Source organism: Pundamilia nyererei, unplaced genomic scaffold (assembly GCF_000239375.1).
Source record: "Pundamilia nyererei isolate P.nyererei 1_Seehausen unplaced genomic scaffold, PunNye1.0 scaffold00069, whole genome shotgun sequence".
Lineage (NCBI taxonomy): Eukaryota > Metazoa > Chordata > Actinopteri > Cichliformes > Cichlidae > Pundamilia > Pundamilia nyererei.
This window is the reverse complement of record NW_005187470.1, coordinates 39,883-53,737: the sequence shown is the minus strand read 5'-3', so window position 1 is coordinate 53,737 and position 13,855 is coordinate 39,883. Positions and strand designations below refer to the sequence as shown.

The 13,855-nt window shown below is 39.6% G+C and overlaps 1 protein-coding gene across 2 annotated transcripts in view; it reads left to right on the top strand.

The window, feature by feature from the left end:
• Positions 1–10,489, top strand: part of LOC102198721 (SH3 and cysteine-rich domain-containing protein 2) — a 33,789-nt gene extending 23,300 nt beyond the window's left edge. Inside the window, exons 4-11 of one of the 2 annotated variants that reach the window (XM_005736341.1) lie at positions 2,307–2,391; positions 2,584–2,696; positions 2,817–2,880; positions 4,875–4,918; positions 5,086–5,174; positions 7,485–7,536; positions 8,858–8,995; positions 9,244–10,489. In XM_005736341.1, coding sequence (XP_005736398.1) covers positions 2,307–2,391; positions 2,584–2,696; positions 2,817–2,880; positions 4,875–4,918; positions 5,086–5,174; positions 7,485–7,536; positions 8,858–8,995; positions 9,244–9,342 — 684 coding nt within the window. In that variant the 3' untranslated portion in view covers positions 9,343–10,489. Of the gene's footprint in view, positions 1–2,306; positions 2,392–2,583; positions 2,697–2,816; positions 2,881–4,874; positions 4,931–5,085; positions 5,175–7,484; positions 7,537–8,857; positions 8,996–9,243 lie in introns of both variants that reach the window. The other variant, XM_005736340.1, reaches the window with a different exon arrangement.
• Positions 10,490–13,855: the final 3,366 nt, after the last annotated feature.

Sequence of the window (13,855 nt, the reverse complement as noted above, 5' to 3'; positions counted from 1 at the left end):
TATCTCAATGTGTATTTCTGATATTGTCCCTTTTAACAAAAAGCTTCACTGTTCAGTTTTATGCAGTCATTTCTGTCTAGAGCTGAAGGTTATTTTCTGGGAACAAGCAGATTAAAAAAGAAATAAAAAATTCTGGGCAAGATCTTGTCTGTCTGGCCTGAAAATAGCCATCATCTCCTTCTGTACCTTAAAACTGGTGGTGGTCAGAGGGCCCGGTGGTGCCAGTGTCCGGCAGCCTCGCTTCTGTCAGTGCGCCCCAGGGTGGCTGTGGCTACAATAAATGATCACAGCTGCCAGTTTCTTTTATTATTTTTAAAATTGTAGATCCTGGAATAAATCATTTAGTGATAATTGGGGTTGGTAGATGGCAATTGTTTATCAGTAATTTCTGGTATGGTGTGCTTTGACCTTGTGAAATATTTTTGTATAGAAAAACATCTCGTGAATTTTCATGAGATTGTTTTAATCTAAAAATAAAACACAACCTTGAAAGTGTTGTGTTTTTTTTTTTTAAGCACAACTGTGCTAAAAGTAATTCAGAGATTAAAGCGATTTACCTGATATATTATTTTCAGCATATATCACAAAAAGATGAAAGAAGAAAAAAATCTAAGAGCTTAAATAAAGCTGCGATTCTTTAGAAACTGTTTCTATTTTGTGTCCCTTTCATGAAAAACAAGGCTTTGAAATTTATCTCTGAGTCACGTCCTGTAGCTAAACATGTTTCTCTTACTAAATAAAGAAACACAATCAGATATCAAAGGAGTACAGTATCAGATCTGTACTGGCAAGCTTCAGTTTGACAGTGACAAACCTTTGTGACGAATTAATGCAGACACCACGTGATTAAATCTTCCTGAAGGCAGGCATATAACAGGTACAGCAGTGTTTTTAGACATTTCTCCAACAAATCATCTAATGCTTAGTGTAGTGCTAACACACTTTGCTTGTAAACGTCATGCTAACAAAAATTAACACCTTGTCAGATGTTGACTGCCACTGGTTACTCAGGGGGGGTCAGTACTGAACCACTGCCTGCTCATTCATCAGGAATGCATTCCTTCATGCTACAATCCATAAAATTTAAGCTTCTGATGGAAAAATATGAACAATATTTTGCATTTATTGCGTTCAAGACACATGAACTACCTTAGTATGTGCTTTGATAAATATCCCTTCATTTTTGCCATATTTTAAGGTGCACCTTTATAGTCTGTTGTCTCACACGACATCCCAGCAGTAATATTTAGCCTTTGTTACTTTGGACCATTATGCTTTCAGTCACCAGATATGTGTGCATATCTCTGTGATGCTAGTGTCATCTGACAGAAGAGTTGTATTTGATTGCCTGCATGCAAATGTGCTGCAGCAGCAGAAGACCGCAGCCGGTGCCACTCCTGGTAGTTAAGAAGAGGAAAAATGAGGCTCTCAAATAGAGGGGTTCACCAAAATTGAACAATAGAGGACTGAAAGACATTGTCTGTTCTGTTGAGCACAAACAACATGAAAGCATGGAGCTATCCTGCCTTCAGCTTTTGGTGGTTTATGAAGATAGCAGTGATGGTGTGGGGGAAGTTTTTTTGGCACATTTGGGCCCCTCAGTACAAAGTGAGCGTCATTTAAACCCCACAGCCTGCCTAAGTATTGTTGCTGACAGTGTCCATCCCTATTAAGACCACAGTGTACGCATCCTTTGATGGCTGCTTCCAGCAGGATGACACACCATGTCACAAAGCTCAAATAATGTCAAAGTGGTTCCCTGAATACGACAATGAGTTTGGTCTGCGTAAATCGCTTCCAGAGCCACCACATTTGAATCCAATAGAGTACCTTTAAGCTGTCGTGTAACAAGAGATTTGTATCACAGATGAGCAGCAACTGTGGGAGGCTGTCATGTCAATACAGACCAAAATCTCTGAGGAATGTTTCCAGCACCTTGTTGAATCTAAGCCTTGAAGCGCTTCTAAAGGCAAGAGGTCTTGTAGGTGTAATAAAACATGTTTTGCATTTTATTTACTGCAGTATGTTTTAGTATTTTTCACATGGGTAAAAATTAGTTTTATTTAATTTGAATAAAACTCAAAGAAAATATATAATTTGCAGTTTTGAAAAACACAAACAAGATTCTTTTGAGTGCATTCACATTTGAACCTTTTCAATTACTCAGAGTTCATGAGTATTTTCTGTTTGTATGTATAAGTATGTTCTGCTTTTCTTTGATAAAGCCTACAAAAGCATTTTCCCACTTCAAGTAACATTTCTCCCTTTCTCTTTCCTTCTCTGCTGTCTCTCTCCTGGTATGTCAGACAGGAGCTTTTAAAAGAAACTTCAGCTCTCCTCTTCTTACCATTGATCCACTGGGTGTGGTTAGAGAGGCTCCTGCTGCGCAGGGTGAGTGATGGAAGCACAGACTGATTTATCTCAGCAGCAAATAACTAGACTCCGAGGATGACTAATCACCATGTCTGCGGCCTTTAATGCTTTATACATGAGAGGCGTGCGTGTGTGCGTGTGTCTCAGTATAGTGTCATCTATAAAACTGCACATATGATGATCTTTTCCTTTTCGTCTGGTCATATGTAGAAGCAGATAATAGCACTGTTGATCCTGTGTATGAGGCCTTGCGCTACGGAATGACACTGGCTCAGTTGAGTCAATCCAGCTTCAGCAGTATCTCAGAATCACCCTGTCATGAGGTATAAATGCACACAGGCAGACACACATACATAAAATACACTGACAACCCTCATCATTCAGAAAAATCTATGTTGATATAATTTCTTGCAAGAATATTGTTCTTCCTGTCTTTATCATAGGAAGAAAAACTGCAAGACAAACTAGAAAACCAGCCTATAGCTGAAGAGGATCACATCCCAGGAAGTAAGTTAAATATTTTCTTGAATACAGGAAATGCATTTTGTTATGTTGTCATGCTAAAATTCCTTGAGGATTATTCTTAACATAACATCAGATCTCAATAGGGGAAAACAATCATGCTGGGTATCTGTTTTAATTGTAATGAAAAGTATCAACTTACAGAGGACTTGATTCAAAAACACACTGAAAATCAAAGTGAAAAAATTGATGTTTATTTTGCCAAAATTTAATTTCAGCAACTAATTTAATTGTATAGCCTCCTCAACATTGTCAGGCATGCTTCTAATGAGATGATGGATGGTGTTCTGGAGTTTCTCCTCCCAGATCTGGACCAGGACATCACTGAGCTCCTGGACAGTCTGAGTCAGGGTGCTGTTGCCTGGGCTGTATATGTTTGTGCCTCCCTCTCAAACCATCACTGACCCACCACCAAAACTGATCATGCTGCATTATGTGTTACAGGCAGCATAACATTCTCCAGCTCTTCTCCAGACCTTTTGACATCTCTCACGTGTGCTCAGTATGAACATGCTTATTTCTTTGAAAATCACAAGGCAGTGGACCTGCTTTTATTCTATGGCAAATGCCGGTCGAGCTCCATGGGTAATGAGCACAGGGCAACTAGGATACTGGGTTCTCAGGAACAGACTTCATGAGGGTGGCCTGACTGTTTGGTCAGAAGCATTCACACCAGTGTCCTGCTGGAGGTCCTTTTTTTTTTTTAGCTCTGGCATCATCCTGTTCCTCTTTGCACAAAGGAACAGATACTGGTCTTTCTGATGGGTTAAGGACCTTCTACCACCCTGTTCAGCTCTCCTAACTGCCAGTCTCCTGGAATCTCTTCCAAGCTCTTGAGACTGCGCTGGGAGACACGGTGAACCTCCTGGAAAATGGTGCATATTAATGTGCCATCCTAGATGAGGTGGACTACCTGTGCATACTCTGTAGGATGCAGGTATTGTCTCATGCTACCAGTAGTTTCTTATTCAGTAACAATTTCCCTTTAAAAAAAAAAAAGACTGGTTAAAATCTCATGCTGGACAGATATAGACATTAGTTGAGTATTTGTTCATCACTGTTGGGTAACTGGTCCAGAGTCCAGGGACGTCACTGTGCTTAGCCAAGAAATAGTCCCTTGCATAACCCACCTTCTTTTCTTTTAAAGCTATTTTTAATTTCAAGCTAACACAAAACAAATGAGACAGAGCATGTCCATGTGTGAGCTTTAGAGCTTCTGGTAGATGTAGTTTACTCTTTTTCTTTTTTAAGTTTTGACATTTTTCCTTGCTTTTGGCAGCTGGGCTCTAGTTTCAGATTGCGTTGCTTCAGACTCATACTGATTGTTTACAAAAACAAACAACCCCCCCAAAGTATTCCTTGTGTAGGGTCTTTGTGTAACATTTTCTGACTACATACTGACAAAAGAAAAAACATGCACCAGTACATTGGTCCTGAAAGTGATACTGTACAGGTATTGTTAATGGATTAATCTAGAATTTGTCATTAAAACAACTTTATAGAATATCTGAATACTGAGTGAAAAAATGTAATGCATAAAAAACAAGTTTTGAAACGATACGTTACACAGTTTGAGTATTTAAAGAACAAATGTTCAGCTCTAATACATTGTGATGTGTTTCTGGTAAAGGACAATTGCTAAATAAATGTCAAAGAGTTAAAGGACCACATTAACATAATATACAGTACAGTGTAGAGGTGGTAGTGTGTGTCTTCTGCACTTTTCCTCTTTGACTTTAGTCCCAGGAGAAGAGTTCATCTCTGTTTGTACTGCTGCCACTTTATAGTGAATGACCTTCCCTTCTGCCTTACTTGTTTGCCACAAAGTGACAAGAGCTCTCCCTCTTCCTGTGTCTTGTCTTTTCTTTCTTTCTCTTACACCACCCCTCTTTCTTGATTTTTTTCATTTTTTTTTCTATGTGACCTTTCTTTGTCTCATGCATATTATCTGTCTTTGGTTTCTGTGTCTGTCTCTCCAGTGCTCACCCCTCCTGAAAGCGAGAAGGCTGATTCAGAAGAACGGGTCAGTCTAAAAGTGTGTAGTCAGCATTCCTCTGTTATTTCAGCTTCTTTTTTTTTTAAATTATTACAAATGCATTCTGTCAAAAAATATTTTTATGTTTGATGATTCCACAAGAGAAGCATGCAAAAAAGCAATCTTGATTTTCCATCTGGTTTTTATTTTGTTAGACTCCAAAACGAGTGGAGGTTCGCTCTATTCACACCTATGTGGCGCTCTACAAGTTTCTGCCTCAGGAGAAGAACGATTTGGAGCTGCAGTTAGTAAAATTCCTTTGTTTACTGTTTGTGTGTGTGTCATTTGTTATCAATATTGTTCAGTTCCGAGAGATGAGAAAATGTGTACCTGGACAAAATTTTACTGACATTCACCCACCATCTGCCTGCCCAGCAGGATGATTGTAGGGGGTTGCATGGTTCGGTTGGAAAGGGAGAGCTTGCTGGGAGGTCAGGAAGGACAAACAGCTGCACTGTGTGTTTAAAAAAAAAAAAGGAGTTTTTGTATGTCAGTAGATGCAGGAATCTGCTGAGTGTAGAATTACACCCAACAGTAATCTGGAGGATAATTCTGTGCAAGAAGACAGCACATCAGGAATTTCTTTACATGGACAACAGTCCACTAAGAAAGCTCAGTAATGTTATAAGTGTTCAGACATTGCTGGATTCATCAGTCTGGTAAATTTATGGCATTCACTTACATTTCACTTAAATGTTATGTTTCTTATGGCTTTATATAGACAAAGTAGTTGTGTTTCTATTAATGAATATTATCTGAATAAACTCTAATTAACTGCATTTTTCTTGGGATTTCAGCACACATGTCTATGTTTGTACTGTACTGCATCAGCCACTCACAGTAAAAGCTCAGACAAACCGATATCTCTACTAGGTTGGGAATACCAGAACTATATGATAGACAAGTATTCTAATCTTTTTTTTTTTAAATAGCAACAGTTTATTAGACATCAGAGACTGCTGACTGTGCTGTTGTAATTTTATTTGATAAGTGTGCAGACACAAGTCAGAAGTGATAAGTAAATGTTGGTTGGAATAAAATAGCCTTTTATTGTTATTGTATATGTAAGGTGGAATTATGGGTGCTTAGTGCCAACTGTGCAGGAGTTAAAAAAAAAATCAGGAATAAATAGCAAACAGAAGAAATATATACAAACTAGAAGAATACATATACAAAGCAAAAGAAAGGCACACTTTGGAGAGCAAAGTGTTTGGAAGCAGTGAAAAGGACTGTCTGAGTATAGAGTCTGTGTGTGAGCGGCCTGAGTGATGAGGGTTACTCAGACCATGACTCAGATTAATGAGATGGGTGGGCTGTGGTGTGGTGTGGGGGGTTAGTGTTTTTTAACAGTCTGAATGACCCAGGGGAAGAAGCTGTTGGTGAGTCTGGAGGTGTGGGACCTGATTGACCAGAGGGCAGCAGGTCAAACAGGTGGCGGGCGGGGTCACCTATGATGGCCCTGGGTTTTCTGAGACAGAAGGATCTGGCGATGGCCTCCAGGGGTGGCAGAGAGCAGTCAATGATTTTTTTTATTTATTTATTTTTTTGGGGGGGGGCATTGTTAATTACCCTAATTACCCTTCCTGTTCTCATTTGTGGCCCCTGCGTACCAAACACCAAGGCAGTAGTAGAGCACACTCGCCACTGAGGAGCCAGTAGAGGGCCAGCAGCATCTTCCGGTCCAGGTTATTCTTTCTAAGGACACGGAGGAAGTTTAGCCACTGTTGGGCCTTAATAAGGTCAGCTCATTAAAGTTAGGTCAGCCTATTAAGATTGCTGTTGTGACTTTAATGGAAAACTGACCAAAGTACACAGTCCGGCATGAAGCCAGCTATTTCAGTTGCCTTCAGACTAATGGAAAGAAGCGTCTCAGGCTGCTGTGATATTTACAGGATTATACATAATAGAAGAGTGAACAATTACATAGTGAAGTCCATTTTCGTTATATAGCACATTAAAAAAAACCCACCAAGACACAAATGGTTGATCAAAAGTGTTCGAGTTCAGGCAAACCCTTTAACACACACGCTAGCCTGAAAATGGTCAGTGTTATTCTGCTGCTGTATACTTACTGCTATTATTAGTATTTTGAATGACATTTAAAAAACTCTAAATGGTTTACATCAATGTAAAAATACCACCTCCACAGTTCTTACTTTGTAATAAGGGTTGATAAACAGCAGAAGTATTGTATCTTGTATTTCCTGTTGTCTATAGGTGCCAATATGCGTCGAATTAGTTTTCACTGTATGCCTCTGTGTGTTAGCCCTGCGACAGACTGCGCGGTTACCCCACCTCTCGCCCTATGACAGCTGGGATAGGCTCCAGCACCCCCCGCGACCCTAAAAAGGATAAGCGGAAGCGAATGGATTGATGGATGTTTATCTAACACTAACTGTTTTTTTGGGGGGTTTTTTGGGGTTTTTTTGGTAAAAATTGAATAAAATTACAAGTGAACATCAAACCTGACACTATTGCTTTTAAAGTGGTAAAAATCCTCCTAAAGGGATACTCAGCTCACTGCACTCTGGTCTATATTCTATTTTCTCTGCAGGCCTGGTGACAGAATTCAAGTGACAGATGATTCCAATGAAGACTGGTGGAAGGTAGGCTTTATAAAACAGACTTTATATTGAAATGCACCGAAGTGTTATCTATTCACTAAGTCATTCGGAAGCATTACATTTTCTTTCTTTTTAACTGAGCCAGTGCTTTTGTAAATAACATATTTACTTATCCAGGGTATCTCAATATATTTATCAGAATCACACATGGGACCCTCAGCTCGACATCTGAACTTCCTTTCAAAGCAGAGCTGTTTGGTCACAGTAACAGAGTTGATAGTTGAGCCCTGAAGTAAGGCAGGTGTGACTGTTAGCAGAGCTAGTTAACATGAAGAGGAAGAGGACAGATTGCAATCTGTGTTTTAATGAGACGGCAGGCGATTTTACCCTTGACCAGCAGAAGGACAGACAAATCTTCACATAACAAAACATCAGGGAAAAGTAAAAGCTTGTCTTACCCGACAGGGTGGCAGCAGAGGAGCTATTTTCCTGCGGCTAATTTTAGTTAACGAAGAAGCCTCAATTAAATGAATGAAAAGATCATCAAGGGGCTCATTTAAAATTGACTGTAAATAAATATTTTTGTTGGATTTTTCTATTTTCCTTCTTAAAGAGTACAAACCAAATTACTTCAGAAAACAATATTTGTGACTTGATTTAAACGCAGTACAATTCTTCATTCAGAATGTGTTTAAACTGATTCAGGACAGTCTAGTGACTTCAGCTACAAATGCACAAACAGTGCTACTGTTATTTCAACAAAAACAACAAAAAACAACATACAAACCACCTTCCAAAAGAGATACTTACACTCTGCAGAAATCTGCTGTTTCCCTTTTATATATGCTTTCAGTTTAAGCAAGGACTCAGCCAAGCCAGCAAAATGGGTAAATTTTGAGTTGTGCAACTCCAGCATTCCATTCCTGGGTTTTGTATGCTTGTGTGCCAGAGTCTCTGAAGAGAATAGCAGGGGATTAGGGCTTCACAAATACAAAAATGCTTTTTGGTCTAGTGGCTGTGTTGCTAATTAGGGAACAAAAACTCAGAAATCTCTTTTTAATTCCAGATTTCTTGCTAATTGTGACGGTTCATTCTAATTCATTTTTCTTATTGTGCTACAAATGTGATGCTTATTTGAGGGCTGCAGAGGAAGCTGCCTCTGAATAACATACTCGTGTTGGAACATAAGCGGACATGATATGAAATAATTTACCTTAAGCGAGTGAGCAAAGTTGAGTGAAAACCCAGTGAGTGAGATCTATTTTTATACTACAACCAGTGCAGACCTTTTTTTCCTCTCTGTTTAGACTAACGGGCTAAATGTTTGTGCATGTGTGTGTCCTTGGTTGGGTGTGTTTGCCAGGGGAAAAGCAGAAACAAGGTGGGATTTTTTCCGGCCAACTTTGTGCAGCGTATCCGCCCTGGTGAGAGGGTGTGGAAGGTCACTACTGGTTTCCACGGCAACCGAGACAAAGGCCAGATGACTGTGAAAGAGTCCCAGGTGAGACTGTAAAATACACACAGTTTCTCTTGCACGCTGAAAGCCTTTTCAAAATCTATGCAAATGAATGCAAAAAACTGCTGAGATTACCGAGGACTGCATGTTATGACTGTTTTTTTTGTTTGTTTTTTTTTTGCCTCAGTCCAGAAACTCACATATATTTATTTATTTTTATTTCACTTGCCCTTCCACCTGCTCCATTGTCCTCTCTTCTTGCCTTTCCTCACCGTCTGACTCTCCCTCTGCAGATCTGTATCGGGAAGAACGAGGAGATTGACGGCTTCCTCCGGCTGAGCAGCGGGAAGAAGAGGGGCCTGGTTCCTGTGAAGTGTCTGCTAGAAATATGACGGTGCTGCTTTCGCCTTGACCCTCATTTTGTTACAGTGATGGAGGAATACTCAGGAGTGTTTAGCCAACACCTCACTGACCATCAACCACCCGCCTCCATCTCAAAAATGTGACAGTGAAAGCAGTGTGAGTGGAAGATAACTCACAACTTTGCTTTTTACCGCAGTTTAAGACCTAAAGGATGCAGGGGCTTCCTTGCAATTATTTAGAGCTACTTTTCTTGTAGCACAGCTTTCCTTTTTTATACCCTCACAAATGAAATGTAGCATTATGTGGAAGAGGATAAGTGTGCAGGAAGTCTGGCTACCTCAATAGCCATCTCCATTGGCCATCTGTTTGTGAGAAAGAACAGAGGACTTTTTAATTATGATGTCGAGGCTTGTCCAAGCCTAAAGAGACATTGTAAGCAAACTGTCTTAATGTCATTGTTTTTGTAAAGGAAACGAGACATTGTGAAAGTCTGTAGCTGTTTATTGTGGTGCGTTGTGCAAACACACTGTCTGGCTGTTTGTTTGAAACCCTGTTAAACCGCCTGGATTTGATAGATTTAGCTGAGAATTTAAACCATATTTGGATGTCCACACTGCAGCTCTATATGAGCACATTTTACATCATGATATGGATATGTGTCACTTCTGCTCCGAGTAGAAAAAGATTCAGGTATTACATAATATATAAAAGTAAGTCTTCTCGGCTACATCTTTTATTAATGACACACACAGATTCTGAGGTTTTTACATTTCAGACTGCTCTCCGGTGATTGGAATATCGTACATTTGTGCTCTTCACAGCTCTGATGTGACAAATGCTTTACGTGCACCTCGGGGAGTTTCTTTGTCAGTGTGCCCTTCAGTCGCACTTTCTTTACACACACAGATTTCATAATTCACTCTGTTCAGTGTAGCGTTAAAAACCATCCACTAGAATCTGCTTTCTTCGTCATATAAACACCAAGCCATGTCTATCTGTATGTAATGTCCTGTAATATTCGCGGTCATATCTAGTTGTGTACTTCAGCATGAGGATGGTGTCAATGTTAGGACTTTTTGATGTGCTTGCTTTTCCTCCTGGACAGAGCAGAGCAAAGAAATAATCCAGGATGATTTATTAAACTCTTCCAACTTTCAGTCTCTCAGACACTCAAAAGTTTATGTTATTTTAAATCAATGGCAAGTTTCTCCCAGCACACATAAGTGATAAGTATTAAAGAGAGACCAGGGTTAGGAAAAAGACTAAATCACCTCACGACACTTGGTTTATTGCTCTGTCATTTGAAAACAATAAGGCAGTCACGGACTGCCTTTGTTGTGGCAATAACTGTAAATACAATTATGACAGTATTTGTAAATAGCCTTAAAAATATTGTATATAGCGGCTCTGAATAGCACTCTGGTTAAGAGGTTTGCAGCTATCCAGGACCCAACTAAGGGCATTAATTTCAGTTACAACTTACAGGAAATTACTATTTATTGTCTTACTTACCTATGTATGCATCTCTTTGCTCAATTAACAACTACCCCTGTCAGCACAAGTCTTTTCAGATACTATGCACAACAGTTCTAGTCACTCACCTTATTTTATACTCTGCTTATTTCCAGTGTATCCACACGTGTGTCGGTGTGCTTTTGCAAGGATTTGAATTTGGACTTGCTTTTACATCTTGAATTAGTCTGTACCATGTTACTCTTAAACATTATCCTCACTGACTAGAACCAAAATTGGCTCAGGATCAGTATTACCAGGTGACTCTAAAATCTAAATGCGCACTACCAGGCTAGTTCTCTGCATGGCTAGCTGCTCTGTGACCTTCACAGCTCTCAATAAAGTTAAATGAACTCTAAAATGCTGTGTCTTTTTGTCTTTGTTATCCAATTTTGTGCTTTCAGTTTGAAGTCAGCAATAGTTGTGGAGAGTAAATATTTGGTAGTATAACCTATTTCTCTGCGACTCTTTGGTTTTATCACTAAAGGCGGAAAATTGCTGCTTTAATTTAGTGCTTTTAATTCTTGACCAAAATGTTGACTCTTCTCAGTGCACTTATATTTATCACTAAATATCAGGGACCCTTACGTTGACATAAAGATTAAATCTAGCTGTTTTTTTTTAACTCATAAATGTTCACTTTTAAGAGGGCTAGTGCTTTAGGAAGGATTTGGGTCATTTCCTGAAGAAGTAGCATGGACTGCACATGAAAAATTGATTCAGCTCTGTTGCAAAGAGGCATCAACATCACAGGCGTGTTGGACTGGTCCTCTTCCTTGTCTTGAATTTCTAGAATTTTAATGTAGCTCATCTGACTGTGTTGTTCAATAATTTATTAATAATCGAATGAATATTAGCTAAAGGTTTATAGTAAACTGTAATTGTCTTTGCTAGCAGCTCTGTGAGGCCTTGAGCAACGATTTTAAGAAAATGCTAACAAGCTTGTGTTTATAATGGATAGCCTTAGCATGCTACATTAGCTAATTTCTACAAAACACAAAGCTAAAGCCAGTGGGAATGCTGCCAATTTTGAAGAAATTTTGTAAAAAATCCAAGAACTGGACACAGTTTTGCCTGACGAAGCTGCTATGGCTGCTATTAGGAGAAGAAGGCAGGAGTAAATCCCTTTTTCTAAGTAACGCTCCTATAAAATATAAGAGTGTTACTTAGAAAAAGCAACCTAACAGTCATTAGATTAGCTTACATGCTCTGGTGATCACAAGTACTTGCTGAGATATTTATTTAAAGCTGAAAGTATTCGCTATAACTTTACATTTACTGAGTAATCTTGCACATAAAATTGATACCATTCACCCAAATAGAATGTCTCCATTCATGGCCACATCACTGAAGTACATTGAGAGCTTTGATTTAAAGTGACGACTGCTTGTTCTTAAAGACCATGAATGATGTGATTAACTCCCAATAAAATTAATTGGTGACGGAGGGGCTGCTGGCCAACTATATACTAAGCAGGCATAGAGAGTGTTGTGTGTCTACGAATGTGTTACGGTTGTGCGTGTGTCCCTGCTGTAGAGCCAGGAACATTTCTCAAACCATGACCCAGTTCTGTTATCAAACTGGATCAAATGTGATTTTCATCTCTGCAGAGAAGGAGACTGAAAAGTGTGCGACTGGCAGTACATCAAGCCGCGCATACATTTCATAAAAATTGCTGACTGTGGTGCTCCGACACTGCTCTCCGCTTACTGTACCACTCTGCTCTCTCTCTCTCTTTCATTATAATGAGCTGAGGAAGTTGAAGCCTTTTTTTAAATTCTCTTTGTGTGGCTCAAGCAGCAACAACAAACCAAGGATGCACAGCTTAGTGGCCGTGTCTTCCTTAACAAATCATTTTCACTTTGCTTTCACGCAACATCCATCAACATCAATGCTGAAGTGTTCAGTTTGGGCGGCCATAATTCTACACCATGTACATAAAAGAGGCTGCTCCTAGCCCCAGAAAATGATATGAAATGGCTCATTAAATGTGTGATAGGTTATACAATCATGTCTCATCCTGTAGATTTCACACTTCCTTCTATGCATCTTTAAAAAATGAGCAGCAGCAGCTGGGCAGATGCACAGCAGGGGCGATGAACACAGCACACGGGGCGTTGACGGGAAGAAGGAATATAACAATAATGCCAATTTTAGAAGAAAATCCAAGCTCAAAATAGCAATTGATAATAAAGGCAGGCAGGAGAAGAGGAATGCACTGTCAGTTGAAAATAAAGCTTTCTGGCGCTTGCTGACACCTTACAAACCCTTGCATCAAATACACAAAATAAAAATAATCTCCAATCCCTCACTTCCACTAAGTCTACAGGCGAGGATATTAACATATGAATCTGTGGAAGGTTTGCACCATGAAATTATCACTTCAGTTTATGAATTACACATTTTAACAGCCCACCTTGTGGATGTAGTTCAGCCAGTCAGCTCAAGTGGTGCACATATATTATGTAAAACTTACACAGAGTGGTTTCTTGAGCTGGGGATCAAGTGCTGAGCATCACTGGCAGCGTAGCACAAAAACAAAGTGGCCAAAGTGCTCACACCTATATTCCCTTAAAAAACAAAGTTTCTGGAAAGCTCTATGTACAGAACTGTGAAAAAATAAGTACACCCCATGATCCATGATTCAGTAGCTTGTAGAACCACCTTTAGCAGCAATAATGTAAAGTAGTTGTTTTCTGTATGACTTCATCAGTCTCTCACTTTGCTGTAGAGGAATTTTGGCCTGCTCGTCTTTGCAGCATTGCTGCAGTTCATTGAGATGTATGGAGATGTGTTCATGCACAGCACCGCAGCATTTCAGTTGGGTTCATGTCTGGACTTTGACTGGGCCATTGCACTGCCTTGGTTCTGTTGTAGATTTGCTTGTTTGCTTAGGATCATTGTCCCATTGCGTGACCTAATTTGCTTCAGTTTTCCAGCACATGGCTTCGCATTTGATTCTGTAAATACTTTGGTATACAGAGGAAATCCAGTGATCGGAAAGTGCCCAGGTCACGTGGCTAGAAAACC